Here is a 22,999-nt window from a genome sequence, read left to right as displayed (position 1 = left end):
TTTTTTTTTTTTTTTTTTTTTTTTTTGAGATGGAGTTTTGCTTTTTTCGCCCAGGCTGGAGTGCAATGGTGTGATCTTGGATCACTGCAACCTCCGCCTCCCAGGTTCAAGTGATTCTCCTGCCTCAGCCTCCTGAGTAGCTGGGATTACAGGCATGCGCCACCATGCCCGGCTAATTTTTGTATTTTTAGTAAAGACGGGATTTCACCTTGTTGGCCAGGCTGGTCTCGAACTCCCGACCTCAGGTGATCCACCCGCCTCGGGCTCCCAAAGTGCTGGGATTACAGGCATGAGTCACCGTGCCCGGCCAGATTTTATTTTCTAAAACATGAGAAACTCAGAAGGGGAATTTAAAAAATCTCTGACTCCTTGCCTGGCCCACAAAACTAAACTCATGTCAGGGCACCCAGTGGGTTGATCACGTCTCAGGCTCAAGCTTCCAGCCCTACCTGATTATCCTTCTGATGCCAGGGTCCCCCCCACTCCAACCCCCGTGGAGAAGGGCCAGGTGGGAGGGGCCCCAGTGACAGCCCTCAGCCCTCCTGTGGAACCAGGTCTGTGTTCCTCGGGGGAAAGTTGATCATGTCTTCACAGCAGGGCTGGAAAATCACCATGCTCACAAGAAATGAAAGCATCCAAGTGGCTGTGTGATATCTGTCACCCCATGTCATGCTCACATGATATTCTGGGAGGAATCACACAGTTATGTCAAATGTGATGTGCTTGAGACCATGTGGGTTTTAAAGATATTTTGAGATTCAGAACACTTACTTTTCAAGTCACTGTTTTTCTTTTAAAAGAAACGTGGAAAGTCGTTTGATCTGCTTTTTTTTTTTTTTTTTTTTTTTTTTTTTTTTTTTTTTGAGACGGAGTCTCACTGTCTTCCAGGCTGGAGTGCAGTGGCTGGGACTACAGGCGCCCGCCAACACGCCCGGCTAATTTTTTTGTATTTTTAGTAGAGACGGGGTTTCACCGTGTTAGCCAGGGGTGGTCTCGATCTCCTGACCTCGTGATCCACCCGCCTCGGCCTCCCAAAGTGCTGGGATTACAGGCGTGAGCCACCGCGCCCAGCCTGATCTGCTTCTTGATAGCTGGGCGGGACAGCACCGTGGTCAACGCTGCGCGAGGCTTGCCTTGCTCAGAGTTCTAATCTCCACTCTCTGTCTGTTGTGGTCAGTTCATGTGTCTTTACACTAGAAACATAGCTTAGCATTTGCTGAAAATCATTGAATTTCTTTTTAAAGAATGTGTTAAAAATAATCACAGAAGGTATGTAATGTCTGCTCTGAGCAATTGATATGCATTTTTAATTTTTCCCACGGCAGTCCTGCGGAGGATCTTGTAGTTAACAAAAAAGGCTCAACAAGCCCGGCTCACCGGCCTGCCTCGCTCTCATGGGCCGCAGGGTGGGCGGCTTGCTCGGCCGGCTTCTCCCGTCCCCTCCCCAGGGTTTCCGGGAGTCCCTGCGCGGTGGTTCCCACGGCCTCCCCGGCCGGCCTCACTTGACCTGGGATGCGCTTCCTTCCACAGCTGCAGCCCTCGGGGTCTCCCCGCCCCAAACACAGAGCAGGAGCTGCAAGCAGCCGTGGGGGGATGTGCAGATGAGGGTGGGACCCTTGTTCAGGGCGTCAGGTTGGACCAGAGGAGGAGGGAGACGCAGGAAGAGATGACAAAGAGAGAAAGAAGAAAAGACATGAGCGAGGACAGGGACCCAGGAGAAGAGGGCGGATGGCCTTGGAGCATTCAGCCCTCCCGCAGCCCGGCCATCCTCACGTCCCATGCTGGGGCCCTGGCGCACCTGTTCTTCCCTCCGGCACTGCCTCCTCCCCGGAGCTGGCTTGAGTGAGCCTCAGGTGCGTGCGGCCCGAGAGGCGGAAGGGAGCCCTGCGGCAGCCGGGCAGATAAACCATGCTCGGTGCCGGCAGGAAGGGCAGCGGTGCGCCGAGCTGCTGCTGGGCATTTGCAGGGAGTGACCTGTGGCTGATGAGAGGCCCTGAGGGGTCCAGGGAGTCCATACTTTATGGGGAAACTCAGAAGGTTTTCATGAGGAAGTGACCCAGCCCAGGCTTTAAAATGCGTCCCTCTAGAATCTGCTCCACGCGTTAGGAGGTGACCGTGGTGGGCAGAGACTCGGCTGGACGTGCGTGAGGCCGCGGTGAGTCTCCAGGCGCCACGTGGAGATGAGCACACCTGGTGTTGGCTTGACGGACCCAGAAGCTGAACTGCTGTGTAAGAGGCTTAGGGAGCAGGACCTGAGGGCGTCTCCACAGGGCAGGGAGGCAGGCGCAGGACGTGGGGACCAGGGAGGCAGGTGCAGAATGTGGGGACCAGGGAGGCCGGTGCAGGACGTGGGGACCAGGGAGAGGCAGGTGCAGGACGTGGGGATGAGGGAGGCAGGCGCAGGATGTGGGGACCAGGGAGGCAGGTGCAGGATGTGGGGACCAGGGAGGCAGGCAGGGCTGCCAGGAGCAGCCACAGACCACAGGGCTTTTCTAAGTGTCTGGGAGCTGTGGTTTGCTCACAATTGTTGATTGATTAGTGCCTGTTAGTTTCAAACATAGCAACACAATATAGTAATGAAAAGGAAACTCCTTTTAAAAAGAGTTTTAAAAAGGTGGGCAATGGTGTTCTTGCCCATGGGTTTAGCGTGATATGGAAACTAGGGTGTTTTGCCCCATTTCAAACACTGTTCTAGGAAGAGGACCCCAGCGGTCCCTGTGAAGGCAGCTGGAAGGAAGAAAGACAAAGCCAGCTTCCTTCCTGGGAGCCACCGTGGGCTGAGGAGCTGGTGACTTGGCAGAGAGCAGCCAGGGCAGGCCCTCCAGGTGCCAAGGCCACAGCCTCCTGGGCTCTGAGCCCCATGAGCTTCTGAATAAACAGTGAGCTGGCTCAGCCATGGCTCTCAGCTTTGCAGGGCTTCATGTCAGCAGTCAGACCCATATCACTGCCTGGTCCAGCAGAGTCAATGGCCTTGATTTCCAGAATTCATTTCTGATTTAAAAAAGAAAACATCCATGATTATTTTAAGACATGGACATGAGTTCCTTAGATCCTCATTGCCCAGGGACACTTCAAAAGAAAATGGGAAATTGGAAACCTGCTGGCTTAGGCCTGTGACCGGACGGCTCTGTCCCAGAGCAGTGCCCGCTGACCGAGGGTCCTCCGTGGTGTGTGATGTTTTGATCATGACGGCTGAGACCTTTGGTGAGAGCCCAGAACAGCCATCCAGACACTCAAAGGAGGTTCACGCTGATTCAGAGTCATCAGGGTAAAACCAATTCAGACCCAGCTTACAAGCTGGACAGGAATTTCTGGTGAAAATGGGTGAGGCATTTGATAGAAAGATATTCATGTTGTTAGTCCGTAAACTCTTATGGGAGATCCATGAAAAATTAAACCAACCACAGTTGGGCATCATATTTGAGGGACAGGGTGGCAGCAGAGCCTTCTGTGGCTTCTGAGATGGCTTCGTGTCCTCCCACCCTGAGTCATCGGCTGTGTCACAATATTTCCTGGCAGCAGAGAGCAGACCTGGTCTCTCAGCCTTTCAGCCTCCTCCACTTCCTGCTCTGCCGTCTCCTTTGCTGTCTGCCCCCTAGGACCTTCATTTCGCCACAGTGGCTGCAATGTCAATAAGAAGGCATTATCTTAAATTCTGCTAAGAATAACTGCATTAAGGATGAAAATTTTACATTACCATCAGGCATTGCCACGGCCTCTCTTAAAGAGCTATAGAGAATGATGTGGACACTTACAAATATGCCTTGACAGGAAGTTTCAGAAACGAGCTTGGAAATTGGGACGATGTTAATGCAGCTGCCCTGTTATTTTCTGTAAAATTATTTTTATCTTCCTTCCCTCTCATCTTGCCAGATAATTATGATGCGCTTTTTTGTATAATTTTGATTAGGTTGATTAGCCAGACCCACTCTACGCTATAAAATGCAGCTAATGAATTGCAGATTTTTTCGTATCATTTTTCCACCTAGAGCACAGGCAGGACTTATCTATGATTCAAATGCAGAAAATGTTTTAAGAGCGTTCATGCAGGTTCAGAATTCAAGGAAAACCAGTTTAGAGGCTCAAGTGCCATGAGGCTTCACATAAGAGAGGAAGTAGGGAAAGCATGTATGTAAGTCACGGACTCGCTGGATGCAGCTCTTTATAGCAGACGCGGTTAAGGAAATTTGGACAGGCCGCGTGTCCCACGTTGCGTCCATGTGAAGATGGCGATGCTGGTTTATCCCCGTTCCTGGTTCCCTGAAGGAGAACGCTTCAGTTCCGCCTCGCAGGTCTCACTGTGGGAAGACAGGTGTGGTCTGAAGCCCTGCCCCTACTTGACAGAGGGAGGACAAGGGAGGCTTTGAAAGGGCCCAGGGAGGTCATAGAAGGTCAGTCATCAGGCTGAGTGCAGTGGCTCATGCTTGTAATCCCAGCACTTTGGGAGGCCGAGGCAGATGGATCACTTGAAGTTAGAAGTTTGAGAACATGCCGGCCAACATGGCGAAACCCCATCTCTACTAAAATACAAAAATTAGCTGGGCATGGTGGTTGGCGCCTGTAGTCCCAGCTACTCAGGAAGCTGAGGCAGAAGAATTGCTTGAACCCGGGAGGTGGAGGCTGCAGTGAGCCGAGATCATGCCACTGTACTCCAGCCTGAGTGACAGAGTGAGACTACATCTCAAAAAATTATAATAATTTTAAAAAGGAAGATCAGTTATCTGCGTGGCCTTCAAGATCCCTGCTTGTGTCCCATCGTCTACCAAGATGCTGCAGGGATGTTTTCCTCACCTCATCTTCAGAACCACCCTTGGCACGCACAGCATGATGCCCATCCTACAGATAAGGAAACCAAGGCTTTCATTACTTGCCCCAAATCATAAGAGCCAGAGCCTGGATTTGAGCAAGTCAAGCCTGCAGATTATGGCAGATGGAAAGCTGTGCAGTCTGCGTGTTCAAAGAGCATTTGCAAAAGGCAGCTGAGACAGGCGGGGCCGGAAGTCGTCAGGAGAATGTGAAATCTCGGCTCCCGGAGGCTGTCAGGGCTGTATCGTGTCTGGGTCTGTGTTGTTTATAAAGGCCTGCCATGTGGTGGCACGTGCGAAGCCTGTCATGTTCCACAGGCTCTGAAAGCAGTTTGCCTTGGAGAGGGGAAAGACCCCCTACGGAAGACTGTCTGCTCAGCATATTCCAATAAAAGGGGGAATGTCTCGGTTTCCTTAGGAACAGTTCAGCATCAGCTGAGATGGGGCGGCATCTCCTGAGCCTTGCAGAGAGCCACAACACTAACAGAACTCCATTTGTCTCCTCTTGCTCTTCCAACTCTAAATAATATCTTAGCGTTTCATGCCAAATAGGATGAAATTGCCAGGGTTTTTCATTACAGAAAACATAAATTGCTGAAGGCAAATATACTGCCAGTGGAGCTGGCAACATGAGAATCATGCATTTGAGTCACAAACAAGCAGTAAAACACATGCATTTATGCAGCTGCTAATCTCAAGAAGCACCAACAGATGGGAAAACTGGAACAGCCTCTGCCTGGAATCTTTGTCTCCACGTTCCTGATACTGCTGGGCAACCCAAGGAGACCGGCCATTTGGGGAGGTTGAAACAATATTGGGGCCCGCCAAGCTGCCACGGCCTGGCACAGTCATTTCTTGGTTAAGTTTCAGGTCGGGAGCTCTGTAACCTGTTAAAGCACAATCGATCTGGAATCCGAGGCTTTAAAAATGAATTGCAATCTAGGTGCTTTGCTAAAACCTTGTACTTATGTGGTTTTCTGCGAGTAAACTTGACATGTGATGTATTTAAAACGAGAAGAACGATGCCTTAGGCATGACTGGTTTGTGAATAATAGGAAACCGGTTTCATCTGTCATTTTTTAACAAATGCCATTCACTGTTATTAATGCCCAGAGTGGAATAAATGAATAATGGCTAGGCCTGGGGATATAGATCAAAATTCAGTTCTATGGCTAAGTAGTACTGAAAGTGGGTATTTACAGAGATTCAGGGAAGAAAACAACCAACCACAAATCAGATTTTTGAAGTTACTGTCGTTTAGAAAATGAGAATAAAAATACTATTTTGGCTATGAAATATTCTGATATATAGATTTATATAATAAATTCTACCTATAACTGACTGAGTTGATTCAATTCTGTAGGACAACTGAATGTAGATTTAAAATAGTGTTACTGAAGTGAAGGATGTGCTTTTTAAGCTAGTTTGCCCTGTGAGGTTGTCTGTCTAACCCAGAGAACACGAGTCACTCTCCCTGTACATGTGTCCGTGACTGAACTGATTTCGTGATTCTCCTGCCTGGCTGTGAGCCCGCAGGCCGGGTCCCGCCTGTGCACTGCTGCATCCCAAACACTCACCACACAGCACCGATTCTCAGGTCCTCATCCTCAAGGGCTGGTGGAATATGAGTAGTCGGTGAAGCTTCACGTCCTAACTACCTGCCAGCAGGTGCGTGGTGGCCCCTTTACCCATAACTGGGAGGACAGCAGTCACCACAGTTGCTGGAGCTGCTCTGCCACGTCGTCCTCAGATTAGTCCTCTAAACTTCATTCCCAGGACATTCACTGTGAGGTGAAATCGTACCTGTGGAAATCACTGTTGAAATGATTGCTTTGAAAGCAGTTTCCATCATCGCCAAGAGTCTTCCACGAGGAGGGCGGAGGTGTTGAGTTCCTGGGCAGTTTCAAGCTGTGGCGTATTCTTCAGGATTTCTTGACAAGCCCACTAGGGGCAGAGCCTCCGCTGAGCAGCCAGGTGGGAGGCTGGGAGTCCTCCTTCGACACGGTCCTCCCCACACTGTCCTCCATGCAGTCCTCCACACCCCTGCAAACTCCCACCCGGCAGTTCACAGAGAGGCCTCATGTCCCAAACACAGACGCCCGTCTGAGATTTGGCCATAGCAGGAGGACACAGCAGGGTGGCTGTTCCATGGAGGCCACTGGAATCTGCTCGTACTCCGTATTGGTGAGCTTGGCAGGTCTCTTTTCCAAGCTCAGATTTTGATGCCAGAAAAGGAGTGGCTGAAAGAGAAAGAGAAATGGGAATGGGCAGTTGAGGAACCAAAAGAGGCGTTGAGAGGCCGGTCAGAATGGTGCCTGGTCCGCGTTTCATCTTCCCTTATTTTTGCAAAGCGTGGTCCTAAGCAGCTCCACAAGTAGCCTGAGGTGGGCTGCAGCTGCCCAGGCCGAGAGGCGAGCAGTAAATGCTGACACGCCACACAGGAGAAAACGGGTTTTGGAGCCAGAGAGAAATTGAGGATGCAGGTTCTCATACATGCTGCCATGGAGTAGTTGTGGGATTTTAATTCTATAACATCTGCAAAGCTCCTCCTCTGCACGATGAGTGTGACGACGTTTTATCTTGTGCATTCAGATGGTGTGTGTTCCCTCCTCTCAGGCAGCTGCAATCAGTGACTATGAGGTCCAGAGATGGCCCCAGGCTGACTCTTGGCCTGCAGATAGTGGGGCATGCAGGGGGCATCAAAGGGGACCTGGATTCGGATGGGGGAGCAAGTGCAGGCATGTCATCCCAACAGCTACCATTTCACATCTTTTTTCAGAAATTGATTACAGAAAGCCACTGGACAGAGCCCCATAGACTCAGTTGGCATGCAGCTTAAATAATCTGTGCTGTTAGCTTCTGCACACGGTCCAACTCCTGTAAGGAACCAAGGTATCGCCCCGTTCAGATTCTTCCTCCAGAGTTGCTTTTCTAGTTGCCCAAGAAGATATGGCCTCCTCTGTGTTACCTGTGGACTGTAAAAGCTTGGGAAACAACATTCCATGCTGAAATTCGAGCTGCTCTAGAATGCGACTAGTGTGCTTCTGATGTGTGGAGTTGGAGTTCGTGGAAAAACAGGACCGTCAGCTCTGAGGGCAGCATGTCTTCCTCACTGTGAGTCTCCTGCAAGATGCGCCATGCGTCGATGGCATCGGTGACTGGCGGAGTGGATGAGTGAGGGACTGTTCTTCTGTGGATGTCTTTTTAGATCACAGCGGTGCCATTATCTGTGTGAGGGAACAGGAGTCATCTGGGGCTGACCCACGTTAGAGAAAGAAGGAAGGAAGCTGCACGTCTTTACCACCACCCTTTTCATTGCAGGCCATCTCATTCCAAAAAGGAAGACAATTCAGATGCCGTCTTTACCGAAGACTGTTGGATGCCAAGTACTTTTTATAATGTTTTATACTGAGGCATACAGGTTAGTGGGAGAAAATTTGGAAAGCACAAAAAGTTTAAAGAGGAAAATAAAACATGGCCATAATTCCACTCATCAGAGACCATCGCTGTGAGCATTTTGATTAATTGCCAGCAGACATTTTCCAGAGCAAACTCCAATCACAAACTGTATCAAGTTTGCGTATACCATTTCTCACGTAACGTTACCATGGGAATTTCTATAACACTTAGAAGCTTTCTAACATTCTGCATGATAATCGCACCATAATTTACTTAACCATTCTGCTTTCATTGGACATTCCAAGATTAAGGCATATCAATTTTGTTTTTTTAAGATGGAGTCTCGCTCTGTCTCCCAGGCTGGAGTGCAGTGGTGCAATCTTGGCTCACTGCAACCTCCACCTCCTGGGTTCAAGCAATTCTCCTGCCTCAGCCTCCCGAGTAGCTGGGATTACAGGCACCTGCCACCACACCCGGCTAATTTTTTTTGCATTTTTAGTAGAGACAGGGTTTCACTATGTTAGCCAGGCTGGTCTTGAACTCCTGACCTCATGATCCACCTGCCTCAGCCTCCCAAAGTGCTGGGATTACAGGCGTGAGCCACCACGCCCAGCCTCAATTTTTTTAAAGTAAAATAAATGAGCACAACTTACCCTGAAGCCATTTGCACAAGACCCAGAACAAGTGTCAGCAGTAATTAGAGCTGTCATTGCTCCTGCCACATCGAAGCACCTCACATGTGGGGTTGAAATGGCGCCTGTGGAGAAGGAACAGAAGCCAGTCGCGGGCATCCATCAGGTGCAGAAAATTCAGACAATATGTCAGCTAAAGAAGTTAAGAGCATTTCAAAGTGAACATTTTTTTAATGTTAAAATGCGTGAGGAAGTTCTATCCAGAAAGCATGTTGTGTAACAAAGACATTGAGAGAGGGTGATGGGAGAGTCCTGTTCTGTGTTCGTGTGGAAATGCAGTGATTCCACAGAGGTCCACAGAGGTGGGGCAGCCCTGGGCCACAGCCGGCTCAGTGGGTGAAGGTGAAATGGGCCCTCAGTTACTCACTTTTGTTCATCCCCCCTTGTTGGTGGCCTCAGCCCTGGCTGTGGATAGATTCACCTGTGGCACTGTGAAACGAACTGACCTGGGCCTCATGTGAGAACAAATGAGCAGAATCTCTGGGCTGGGGCATGAGGCCTGTGTCCTCCTAAAAGGTCTCCAGGGTCAGGAAGGCAAGATTTAGCCAATAAAAATACAGGATGCCCAGTTAGGTTTGCATTTCCGAAAAACTTTTGATGTTGCATGAAATATATGACAAAAATGCTCACTGTTTCTCTGAAATTCACATGTAACCGGCGTCCCATGTTGCCTGGCAGCCCTGTCCAGGAACTGCCGATGCAGCGAGCAAGAAAACAGTAAGGCTGGTTTCAGGCTGCTGCTCCTGATCCCAGAGACTTCAGGCTGCTCCCCTCGATCCCAGAGGCTTCAGGCTGCTCCCCTCGATCCCAGAGGCTTCAGGCTGCTCCCCCCGACCTCAGAGGCTTCAGGCTGCTCCCCTGATCTCAGAGGCTTCAGGCTGCTCCCCCCAACCCCAGAGGCTTCAGGCTGCTCCCCCCGATCCCAGAGGCTTCAGTTTGCTCCGTCTGATCTCAGAGGCTGTTTCAGAAAGTGAGCCTGAACAGCAATAGCCTGAGTTTTGAAGGCCACATTTTTCTAAGCTTTGTAAAATGCCCGTCAGTCTGTCTTTAAAGTAGTGGTTCCTGGGTAAGCATGGTGGACGTATCTTTAAGGTATCTTTTATATAAAACTTTATTAAGTATAGATGGTAGTGCAGGGGACCTCATGCCGCATGCATTTGGAATTTAGATCTGAAACAGGTTGTATAAAATATAAGTAGGTGTCACTTTTCATGCGAACAATGTTCAAGTTTCACTGCAGGCAGATACGATTTCATCTTGAAGTTTTCAGATATTTAAATAAGAAATAGTGCACCTTTCTACTTCAGCACTTTTTAATTTTTTTCTGAGTCCAGAAAAACTGCAAAGTGAAGTGTATGTTGCTGTTAGTCATAACTGAATTCCTTCGGAAGATGATGTGGTAATTTATCGGAAGGCATGGTGGTGTTTAAGCTGGTAAGGCCTGCAGAGCTCGCCAGCGGGAGGCGAGGGGGTGACGGGCACACCTGGTGACTGGAGCGCGGTCTCCGCTGTCGTGTGCCTTTGCGGCCATCTGTTCTGACAGAGGCACTGATTGTCATTCTTAGTTGAGTGGGGTTGCTTCATTAGTGACTTTGAGACTTTCTCTTGGCCTGATTTCAGTGACGTTTAACCACTGGTAAAAATTCTGCAGACTTTAGGGGCAGCTTCTGTGGAGACTTGATCCTCGGTCCAAAATAAAATTATGATCATTTCTATGGTTTTCAAAGAAAAACCATTAGTAATCATTACAGCAGTGGCTGAGCGCGGCTGGTGCACAGCTGCGAGTGAAATGGAGGAGGAAGCCAGCATTAAAACCAATCAATGTCATTGTCCTAACGGAGCAGAAATGAATCCCTAATTTAAACAGCCTTCAAATCCTGTCATTAGGGAAGTGGCTCAAATGTAGGCTCGAGCGTGCTTTCTGTAAAAGTAAACTTTTCAAGAGTTAGAAGAATCTAGAAATGGGGCAAACTCAGATGGCTGAACTCTGTGCTGACTCTCAGAGGGCTGCTTCTGCTGAGCGTTCCCTGTGCGTCCCGGAAGCAGCTCCTGTGGGCGACACCCGATGGGGACCGCGCTTTGCTCCGCAAACATTGTCACTGCACCTGCACGGGGACTCCAAGAGCCGAGGCCGACGCCTGTCCCCTCCCACCAGGAAGAGGTGCCGTGTAGCACGTGACCTGACCCCCCCTCACAGCTGGGAGCAGAGGGACCAGGATGGACCCCATGCCTCCCTGACTTCCAACCAGGCACCTTCCACGGCTCCATGCTCATGGTGACACAGCTGATTCTGCGTGAAGACGTGTGTGCTACCCATGGGAGGCCAATAAGGAGAAGGGCTGTGTAAGACCACGGAGAGCTGCGGGGCAGTCGGTCCGAGAAAAACAGGAAGAACTCGAAGACAGGCACCTCCACACCTTTCCACACATCTCCAGAGGTACATGTCAACCCGCCCTCCACTGTCCAGTGCCATCCCACCTATGCGTAGGTAACAGGTAGCATTCCTTGGGAAGGATGGAAACCGAGTTCTCACCCAGGTGACAGAAAATGCCAGGATCCCAGGGGCAGGCTGGACAGAGATTCAGCCTCAAGGAAAGTCCAGAAGGATCTGGGCAGGGCACAAGGTGACAGCGAGCTCAAGCTGTGCAGGTAGAACCAAGGGGATCCGTGTAGCAAGAACTGGGGGAGAAGAGGGAGCGCTCTAGGAGCCCAGACGGCTGCCTTCATCTCCGCAGCTCTGAGACGCGTCTCTGTGGCCCGAGTGCATAGACGGCTGCCTCCATCTCCGTAGCTTTCAGACACGCCTCTGCGAGCCCAGTGCATCCCTGGATGAGAATGAAGCAATGGAATGGTACAGTTAGAGGGACGGACCCCAGGGAAGACCCAGAGACACACCTGAACGTGTGTGGGAGCCGCGAGGGTCCCAATGAAGTTTCCCAGATTCTGAACGTTGGTTTAATGGTGAAGGCTTCACATTCTAATCCTCCTGTGAGCAGAGGTGTCCATCAGCTCAGAAGACGTCCTACCGGCAATGAAAAGAAGTAAGTGTGCTTTTCAGAAAGGAAAGGGAAGCAAGCACACCGCCTCCTGCCGTCTCCCTGGGCAGCGGCTGGGTCCTGTAGAGAAGCTGGGGTGCGCAATGGGCACGTCAGGGGTAGATGCGGAAGCAGTGGACGCGGCAGGACCCTACTTCTTACCCTCATTCTTCCAGGGCAGTGCTGACAGCATCTGTTTCATGGTTTGGGGTTCTGTGTCCATTTTATTTTGAAAAAGTCCTGTCCTATAAAAAGTACAGTGTGGACTCACAACACTGGTGGGAACGTGTTGAATCTCCTGAGCACGGTGGGGCTGGCCTGCCATGCCAGTCGGACGCAGGGCCCCTGCCCTCCCAATCTGCATCGGAGGGCAATGGGATGAACCCATAAACACATAACACACACTGTGCAGGGCAGGAAAGGCTGCAGGGCCCACACACAGTGGACAAAAGTGGATCATGTCCTTCTCTTGGTGTTTATGAGGTAATAATACTATCGTTTCCTTTTGCACCAAGAAATCCAGTCTTTTCTTATGAGCAATTTCCCTTTTCATGTGTGAACGTGGTTTTTCCTTCTGATACTTTGAAGGCTTAACTGCTTCCTTTTGCTTCCACATTAGCATGATTTGGAGACAACTTCCCTCTGAGAAGATGCAATTTGGCTTTGCGTTAAAAACCTGTCAATTTAAAGTGTGTGTTTCCTCCTCTTCCTTCCCAAACCTTGCAGTTGGCATTCACGGGGCAGGTCTTTAAGAAATGAGGGGCCACTTGGACAGGCGTGGTGGCTTACGCCTTAATCCCAGCACTTTGGGAGGCCAAGGTGGGTGGATCACGAGGTCAAGAGTTTGAGGCAAGCCTGGCCATCATGATGAAACCCCGTCTTTACTAAATATACAAAAATTAGCCGAGCGTGGTGTCAGGTGCCTGTAGTCTCACCTGTCGGGTGTCTGAGGCAGGAGAATTGCTTGATCCCGGGAGGTGGACGTTACAGTGAGCTGAGATTGTGCCATTGCACTCCAGCCTGGGCGACAGACCCAGACTCCATCCAAAAAGAAAAAGAAAGAAAATAAAAGAAATGAGATGCCACTCAATGCAGCCTCCCCCAAACAGACAGCACCACACAAGAGAGTACACAGAGCTCCAGCTGCGGGGTTGAGGCTCAGCTTCACAGAGATCTAACTCTTCTGTGGTGACAGAGAACTCACTTAACTTCCCCAGGCCTCAATTTCTGCATCCGCAGAACTAGAGATGATTGCTCCTGGCGTAATGACAGAGTGGTTGGGTGTTAGAGTGAGGTCCCTAGATACGCCTATTGGCAAATGTACCTTTAAATTATCATACGTGCCATTTTTCTTCATCAGTTCTCCATAACAAGGCATTGCCAGGACCCACTCCAGGCGGCAGCTCAGCCCCTGGCAGTCTTGGTGCCCACCATTACCTGCCAAGATCAGCCAGGGGCCAGCGTCAAGGTCAGTGGAGTCCTGTGGGTTCATCATGTCGTCTTCCAGGCAAGCTGTCTGCTCGTGTAGTGGCCATGCTGGGTCTGAACCTGTGGCCTTCCCGGTGCTGGAGAAATGACACCAGAGAGCCAGTGCCAGTGTGCCAGGGGCTGGCTCAGATGCCCAGCAGCTGTGGGGGAGGCATCGTTTCCACTTCCAGGACAAGGAGAGGCAGCCGAGGACGTTTACTGTCCTTTGTTACCCGGCCACACGCCCCAGGGCCCCTTCTCTTCCCCTTCTGCTGTGCTGCTCTGAGCTGGGGACTGAGCCTCCCAGGGCAGCTGAGGCCAGGAGTGGCGCTGCTGAGGGGCCACCATCATGAGGGATCACAACGTGGTCCGTGAGCCAGGACTGTGCTGGCCCAGCGAGGTTGGTGTGCTGAGACCACAGTGTGCTCGGGTCACAGTGGTGATTGAAATGTTTGGCTCTGCACCTATTGGGAAGCCTCTTTCTGGAGGACCCTGGCTTTGGTCTGTGGTTGTGCTGACGTGGACATCTTTGCCTGGCAGGATGCAGATCGCAGACGCTCAATGTCTTGCAGGCAGCTCTAGCTCATGTGGTGGCCGTGCTGGGTCTGTGCCCGGGGCCTTCCCCCATATGCTTTCGCTTTCTAGTGTCTGCGGATGACGTGCGATTCACTAATCACCCAAACTCAGCGCATCTGTATGTTAAATAGTGCGTGTCCATCTGCAAAGCACACGACAGCCCCCATGGCCACTGGGTGACGGCGCCCAGGCCTGTCCCGAGAGCCCCTGACAGCAAAGGATTGGCCCAGGTGTGGCTGATGGATGAAACAAGACTGTGAGCATTCCCAGGCGGTGCAGGCAGTGACGTGGGGCCCCTGGCACAGTCCTCCTTCGAGTGCCCAGAAACACGAACCTGTCTGATACATAGAGAATGTAAAACGCCCACTGGCTTCCATGAAAGTCAGGTTTCTTCTTGCAAGTAAGTCTACCCTGGGCCTACATGGCCCATCGGTCACTCACCTGGCCACAATGATTTCTTTCCCCTCTTCTGCCTCTTCACTGGGGTAGTGTTCTACCTCCCTCCATCATCACTCAGGAGAACCCCATTGCAGGTCAGTGCAGAATCTCTACAGGAGACATTGCGGTGTCGGTGGAAGCATCACAGAGCCTCTTGGGGGCACCAAGAGGAGCGAGTGGGGGCCGGAAGCTGCAGGTCTGTCTGCGCCTCTGTCCTCTGAGTATGCGCTCTGCCTCTCTGGTTGCTGATTTCCTCACTTTCTGGAAAGTGTTAATGATGCAGCCACCTGGGCCCAGGCCTCTGAGGATGGGTTCTGGGAAGCATCTTGCTTCCTTCCTTTCTCAAGGCGCATTGCCCAAGTTTCCCTTCCAGGAAGTGTGAGCAGCTTGTGACACTGAGACAACTCATCACTTGGCGAAGGAAGGCAAACGTGGCGCACCCCACACAGTGATCACGGTGCCCTGTGTTTTATTAAGGGTCATCACAGACCCTCTCAGATACACCCAGACCCCTCTGGGCCACAGGGGAGCAGGACAGCCATTTCTCTGAAGCTCAAGGTGATCAGAGATGTTACAAAGGGCGCCTGTGTTGTGTGTTCACTCGGGACAGGTCTGTGCTCTCCAGGCGGCACCCGAGGCACCGCACACGCCATCCACACATCCGCTGCTATGCCCAGAGGTGTGCGTTGCTGGAGGAGGGTTGGGTGTTGACTCTAAGGAAGCACCAGGGCACAGAATTGATAGACGACCTCGCTACAGCTCCCCCGAGATGGTTTACGGGGTCTCCAGTCACACGTTACAGAGTACGGTTTACAGGGTCTCCAGGTCACACATTATGGAGCACTGCCTTCATCGAGCTCCAGCGGATGAGAAAGGTGACTCCTATAGTGCATTCTGCCAGAGGGACCCTAAGCGAGGGGTCTGAGTGAGGAAGCCCCACCCGGAGTTGCCGCGGTGAAAGACTGTTTCTCCAGTGAAGACAGACGTGCATTCCCACGTGTGAATGGATGATTCCCAAGACTTCTCAGTCAAAGGCACGTGTCTGTTTTGGTGATAGAAATGTGAGGTCAGAGGTCGGTGCTGTCAGTTTCACAGCACCGATCAGCCTCACACATGGGAATGGGACAACGTCCAGCCTCTCCCTGGGAGGTATTCAGTTTGGACCACGGGAAGTAAAGATGCTAGGTGGAGGAAGCTTACGGTCACGTGATTTCAGAACGTCTCAGTGCACAGACAGAGCTGTAGTTCTGTGACAGCAGCCAACGCTGGCTTCCTAGGCCAGGTGGCCCATCTTTCCAACGACTGGTGGAGCAGATGGTTCTCCTCCCTCACACGAGGAGGCCGGGAGAGAGAGATCTACTGGAAGAAGCAGGGTTGCCGTGTCTCTTTAAGCATCGAAAAGGGTATTTCTGAGGTTGCTGAGGTGGTAATTAACATTTCTCCCACGCTGTCCCAGGTGCTGAAGATGTCGGGAAGAACATGGCTCTACCCATGGCCTGTCCAGGCGAACAGGGTTCTTGCCGAGTGAGGGTTCTGGACTGGGGGTGGGAATGTGGTAGAAGTATGGTTGTCCCCTCTGTCCACGGAGACATGTTCCAAGACCCCCAGCGGATGCCTGAAACCTCAACCAGTACCAACACTTGTAGGTAGATTTTTCCTATTGTCGACAAAAAGAGTCAAACTCTGTGTTTTGAAGAGATTTATTCTGAGCCAAATGTGAATGACCCATGGCCCGTGGCACAGCCCTCAGGAGATCCTGAGAACATGTGCCCAGCGTGGTCAAGATACAGCTTTTGGTTTTATACACTTTAGGGAGACATAAGCCATCGGTCACTACCTGTAGATGTACGTAGGTTGGGTCTGGAAATGCAGGACAACTGGAAGTGAGGCCTCCCAAGTCATTATGGAGTCAAATGTTTTCTGATTGGCCATTGGTTGAAAGACTTAAATTATTGTCTAAAGACCTAGAATCTGTAGAAAGCGATGTCTGGGTGAAGATAAGGGGTTGTGGAGATGCAGTTTCCACTGTGCAGAGGACGCCTCCAGGCAGCAGGCTGCAGAGAGGATGGATGGTAAGTGCTTCTTATGACAGTCGATCCTCTCCTGGATCTGGGAGAAGGAAGGAAAAGGAAGGGAATTCTCTTCAGAATGTAGATTTTCCTGCACTATATCCAGATACAGCAAAAAAAAAAAAAAAAAAAAAATTCGGGATTGAAATATTTTTATTTTGTTCTTTATCTGTTACGTGATGTGCCCGGGTCAGGTTGGAAAGTGAGCCATGTTATGCAGGATAAAGAAAATCCCTCTAATGAAAGTGAGCCATGTTATGCAGGATAAAGAAAACCCCTCTAATGAGACTTCATGGTTTGTAGGGCATGACTCCCCAGGCCCCTTGGATAGGAATTTGGGCAAGAGCAGAAGAAAGCCAGAGTGCAGAGCTCCCTGTATCTATGCAGCCATGATAAAGCTCAGCACGTATATTAAGCACAGTCAGAGAGTAACCTGAATAACTATAATGAAATCGGCACTTATAACAATCTACTGTAATAAAACGTATGTGAATGTGGTCTCTGTTTCTCTCTCAAAATTGCTTATTTCATACCTCAGGGGACTGAAGCCACACAAGAGAACGTCCAAGAAAGGGGGGCTGCCCTGTACAAAATGTAGGCTGAAAACACAAAGCTTCATTAGATAAGGAAGGATGGTACCCACAGTTATACTGACACACATGCTCCATTCAGCTCTCCCAGCTAGAAGGCCACACCACACTCGGAAACCTTCCGTGCATGTACCCTTAGCCCATGCTGGATTTTTAACTTTGAATGGTGTCGCCTGAGCCACACAGCTTCCAGAACTCCTGTTCTCTCATCTGATAAACAGCAAGGGGGGGTGGGAGGAGATGAGGCAACGAAGCATGTATACTCCTACAATTCAAGGCTGACCTTCAAACGTCACCACTCCTCATTCTTGGAGTGCTGTTCTCAAGATCATTAGATGTGTTTCTCAAGCAAAGCGCAGGCTTCCGATACCAAGCTTGTGCTCCGTGTGAAGCACGTGGCTTTGCTAAATGCCATGCCTGTTGCTGCTGGTGTTGTTAGCAGAGTGCTCATACCTGTCATTGCAACTGTGTGATGTTGGCCCATCCTTCAAGTCCGCCCCGTGAGAGCCCCTGCCTTGTCTCTGTGTGCATGTGTGCTGAAACTCTGGTGTAAGGAGGGGTGAGGGTCCATTGTTTTAGTTTATCCCCAAATTCCTTTCTCACCCAGCTGGATGCTCTGTTCTCACATTACTCACACATGTGACGATGGTCTCCATGGAAACTGTAGTTAATTAGAACTGTCCATCATATTTCTACGTGAATGTGACCATTCCGGTCTATGGTTTTATATTACACTTAATGTGGACATTTGGCAGATGTATTTCATTAGCTGAAAAATGCAACTTAAAGTTTGCAAAAAATGCTGTTAGCCTTGAAGAAATGGGGTTATGTGAAATCATTTGAATGAGCTGTCTTGTAAGGTACTTAACCTAATTCAGATAGCTACTTCTTATGCATGTATGTTTTTTAAAAAGCTGTCACTGGGAGATCCCATAACATGAAATCTTAGTTCACATTTACCTGAGAGGCGACCGTATCCTCTTCATCAGCATCTCACATTCCAAATCTGTCATCTTCCTTTCCCAACCTTCTACCAACTTATTGAAAATGGCAGATGCCGATTTGCTGAATCAGAGGTGGTGATTGCAGTGTAAGTGGCTCCAGCGTCGTGTTCTGAAGTAAATCCTTTTGCAGACTACAGCCTGGCTAACTGCATCTAACACTTGGGTAGGGGGTAGGGGCAAATGTGAGATGTACCTCAAAGCCTGTCCATGAATATTGGAAACCCACATATGTGTGCGAATACATGCCTAGAGTGTGAACTGCAATGATATTTATATTTGGGGCATATATGCCAAAATGGTGACAAAGATGTGTGTACATACATGTGTCACCATTCTGATAGGTACCCCATAAATAACATGTTTACATGCACGTGTAACGTGGTGCCAAATGCTCCCTTATCTGATGCTCCCTGCCCCCTCCTCAGGCCACTCCCCACACCTCTCACTGTGGCTGGTGTGAGGCAGAGCATCCCTGAGATCCAGCTGTGTGTACACTGCGTCTGCAGCCAGGTAGAAACCAAGGCAGGCTGGAGAGTCGGCATCTGGTTTCCTGGGAAGAGCCTCCCTGAGATCCGGCTGTGTACACTCTGCCCCTGAAGCCAAGTAGACACCAAGGCAGGCTGGAGAGTCGGCATCTGGTTTCCTGGGAAGAGCCTCCCTGAGATCCGGCTGTGTCTACACTGCCTCTGCAGCCGGGTAGAAACCAAGGCAGCCTGGAGAGTCGGCACCTGGTTTCCTGGGCAGAGCCCAGGGGGAGGAGAGCCACTGGATGATGCTCGGTCCAGCTCCTCAGGGAGCAGTTAAATAAAATCACAAGCTTGTCTGTCTCCCCAGTTCCCTGTTGCCCCACAGATGGAGGGAAGAGAGTGCTCAGTGACCCCAAGACCTTTTACAGCCACATAGTGATGTCATTCTAAGAAAGTGATGTCTGCTTTTGTGTTAGCACAGAGTGAACAATGGAAAATCAATGCCAGTGACCTGGATGATCCCCCAACAGAGGGAAATGAAATCAGCGTTTTGGTCATAGTGGACCTAATATGAACTAATATTAAGAACTAAGACCACAAATGCAGGCTTTGAACATTGCAAAATGAGGCTTCGAATGGCATGAAGCTTTCTAGACAGGAAGGAAATTCTTTATCATGGGCGACGCGGGGCCCTCATAGGACTCACCCAGCTGGAACGAACGGGGGAAAATCAGAGTGGGCTGATTTTACTGAAGTCTGTTCCAATGCAAATAAGGCCTAATAAATTTGAAGTTAGGCCAGAGTTAAAGCTGAGAATCCTTGGGACTCACTGCCTGTGTCCTTGTCTAGGTGGGAGAAATACGTGCATCTGTGGTCACAACGCTGCTTTACAGAAAACTGGTTGTTCCTGAGGTTATTGGCACAAAATGCTGGGCTCTGAGCAGTGACGTTTGAAGACATATGAAGGTGTCCATCATGTTTGAACTGTGTTGAGTGTAGAGGGTTTTGGAGATGTGCAGGGAGTTACTGCAGTCTACACCAGAAATGCATTAAAGAGTGATTTTGTTTCTGTCTTTGCAGAGGAAGAAGGTGGAGACCTGGTCCAGCCGGGCATCAGCTTTCCGGGGCCGGCAGAGGAGGATCTAGGTAGAGTACAGACGTCAGCCCTGCTGTGGCAGGGCCCGGACAGAACCGTGCGTGCTCCGGGCACCTCCCATTCTGGGGACCTTCCCACAAACACACGTTAGCATGTTTGCCTTTAGAAAGGGAGCTAAGAAGAACTAAGTACAATGCGGCATTTTTTTCCAAAAATAATAGTTTTTAAGCATTACGGAAGTGCTAGGTGAGGAAGGGCTGTTCCTGGCCCTCAGGAGCTGAGGCAGCTGTTGACGTAAATGACGCATGTCTCCAGAGGTGAAGGACCCCTCCTTCCCTTGCTCCTCTGTGACTAAACATATTCTAAGCAAACTCAGGAAGCAGGGAGCTCCCCCATTTGCATTTTTCATGTAGCCCTTCCTTGGCAGGAAGCAGCTCATCTTTCCCGCTGGCCCCACACACTGGGGTCTGGATACTGAGTATGATTGTGCGCTTCCTTCCAAGGGCCCTGGGAGAGGCTGCCACGACATACTTTCCCCAGTGCTGGTTAAAATCACGCGGAAATTTCATTTCTGAGCTGCCAGCGGCACAGCAAAGCTGGTGCCATATTTGCCATCCGTTTTTTGACGTGGAGCTATGCTTACAAGGACAAGGCCAAATGCTTCTGCTAAAGATGTGAAATGTTGAATAAATTTGACATCAAACTGTTGAATAAAATCAACGTCAAACCACAGCTGAAGACGGAAGCCCCATCAATGGCTCTGTCTGTGGTTATTCTCTAACCTGAAAGATTGTCAGCCTCTTTCTCAAGCCACTGATGGCTGTCTGCAGTGACAGCAGTCAGGGCTGGGTCATGGATCATAAGTTCAATTTATATTTAAATGTGCATTTTTAAAAACGTATTTCAGACTTTTAGCCAATGCATCTATTGCTGGTTTGATTTGCCTAAAGAATAATATTGAAAATTGAAGGAGTCCATTTTTTATAAAGCTGTGATTTCTGTTAAAGAAAACTACAGCCAAAAAACGTTTGCTTTTCAATTTAAGATGGTGGAAATGGGTAGAGTTCTAAAGGATGACAGTCCATTATCCACTGCAACTGAGTCCTAAATTTGTTGCTAACTGCCCTTCTACACAGCCTTTCTTCACTCGGAAATAGACGAGTGAAAGTATTTCGACTTCTCCTTAGGAAGGAACAATGGCTATCCTATCGTGTTTGAATAATTATGCATCTGTTTTTTTAAACCTCAGTCTGGCAATACTCCATCGCGATGAATTTTCACTACTCGGCCTGCCTAGGGAGGCTTCTAAATGCATGTGACTCATTTGACCTTTGTTTTCTTGAGGCTTTGGAGGTAGCTCAGCTGCCTTTTGCACTGTCTCTGGACAATGTGAATGTCATAGTTGTGTCTATGCCAGTTATTCTGCGTAGCAGTGGCCCTCACGTGCCCCAGGGGCCTTCTCTGGGGCAGCAGGAGGTACCTGGGGTGGTTCTGCTTGGGCACAGGCACAGTGAGAAGAACCTGGAGGCTGGAGCAGGGAGCACAGAACTGAAACAAGAGTGCAGGAGTCACTCTGGGGAGGCCAGCTTTGCCCGGATTCTGACCCTGGACTCTGTGGTTGAGAGTTTGTTTGTTCCACAGCCATACAAGTGAGCATCACGGGATGAGGCTGGGGGGCGAAGGAGGCAGAATGTCACATGGGTGGCTGGGTGCAGGCTGGATTGTTGTGACAGAAAGCATTTTTTCATCTTAGCCCTTTGTAAGTAAGTTCAGCCGCGTTAAATGCATTCATGTTGCTGTATAGCCGTCAGCACCTCTGTCTCTACAACTTTTTCCTCTTCTGCAAGTAAAACTCTGTCCCCATGAAACACTCACTCCCATTCTCCTCCCCAGCCCTGGAACCCCCATTCTGCTTTCTGTCTCTGAATCTGACTCCTCCAGGGCCCTCCTAGAAGTGGAACCACACAGGATTTGTTGTTTTGTGACCGGCTCATTTCACATGGCATACTGTCTTCTCGTTACGGCACACATCCATGTGTCAGACGCCCTTTCTGTTGAAGGCTGAGCCACACTGCACCGTGTGGATGGACCACACTGGTTTCTGTTCCTCCATGGACAGACCCCAGGTGGCCTCTCCTTGGCCATTGTGAATGGTGCTGCTGTGAACACGGTGTGCAGCTCTCTCTCCACGTCACTGCCTTTGGTTCGTTTGGGTAAATGTCCAGAAGTGGAATTGGTGGATCCCATGGTGAACTGATGCTTCCTCGTTTTGAGGAATCTCCAAACTGCTTAGGGACAGGGTGTGCTTTGCGAGCTGCCTCTACAGTCTTGCCATGGGTGGGGGCGTGGGGGAGGGTTGGCTGTTGTAAGAATGAGAAGGGTCAGATGTTAGAAGCTTTGGAAATAAGGAAATGAGAGGATTAGGTGACGGTTGGTTGTGAGGACCCTCAAACACGCGCCTGGCTTTCCCCTCTTAGGGCGGCGCGTGGGTGGAGGACTCTGGAGGGAGAGGGAGGAGCCGCCGTAGCCATCTGGTGAGCCCAGGGAGCTGAAACAACCAGGTGCAGGCACGTGGTGACCTGGAGTCGCAAGATTTGTGCAGAAGTGCACCTCGTGAGGAAGGTGGACGCTTTGGTTCCAGTGAGTCCTTTTAGCCCATTCGTGGAAATATTAGGCCTTGACCCTGGTTCTGTGTCAGTCAGGATCACTTGGGGAAAGTTTAAAAACAGACCAGTGCCCAGGCCCCATCTGATGCATTTGTCTGAGGAAGGACCTGGCCATTGTCATCTTTAAAAGTTCTTTACCTGATGCTGTTTTTTTTAATGGAAGAAACGCTTCTTGTTTTACTTTAAAAATATTTTTTTCTAGCTTTATTTAAAGTTATATTCACAGATCTAAATTGTGTATGTTTATGGTGTACAACGTGATGTTTTGATACAGGTATACGTTGTGAGATAAGTCGACAAAGCTAATTAACATCTTGCCACCTCACATCCTTATCATCATCTTGTGCTTGTGAGAACATATAAGATCTCATCTCTTAGCAATTTTCAAGTATACAAACCATTTAACTGTGGCCACCATTTGGTACCATAGACCTCCTCACTTACTCTTCTTGTCTAACTGAAATGCTGCACCCTTCCGCCAACATCCTCCTGAGTTCCCCCCAACCCTCCCTCTGTTGACCACTGTTCTACCCTCTGCTTCTGAGTTCTGTGCTTTCAGATTCCACGTGTAAGTGAGGTCACGCGGCATCTGTCTTTCTGTGCCTGGGGTGTTCCACTTAGCATGATGACCTCCAGGTTCATCTACATTGTTGCAAATGCCAGGATTTCTCCCTTTTTAAGACTGAGTAGGTATT

The 22,999-nt window shown here is 49.9% G+C and overlaps 1 protein-coding gene across 3 annotated transcripts in view; it reads left to right on the top strand.

The window, feature by feature from the left end:
- DLGAP2 (DLG associated protein 2) overlaps positions 1-22,999 on the top strand; it is a 937,648-nt gene that overhangs the window by 720,637 nt on the left and 194,012 nt on the right. For all 3 annotated transcript variants that reach the window (XM_032162534.2, XM_032162533.2, XM_032162532.2), the window contains one exon: positions 19,623-19,688. In XM_032162534.2, coding sequence (XP_032018425.1) covers positions 19,623-19,688 — 66 coding nt within the window. The remainder of the gene's footprint in view (positions 1-19,622; positions 19,689-22,999) is intronic.

This window comes from Hylobates moloch, unplaced genomic scaffold (assembly GCF_009828535.3).
Source record: "Hylobates moloch isolate HMO894 unplaced genomic scaffold, HMol_V3 SCAFFOLD_8, whole genome shotgun sequence".
Lineage (NCBI taxonomy): Eukaryota > Metazoa > Chordata > Mammalia > Primates > Hylobatidae > Hylobates > Hylobates moloch.
This window is presented reverse-complemented; position numbering and strand designations above follow the sequence as displayed.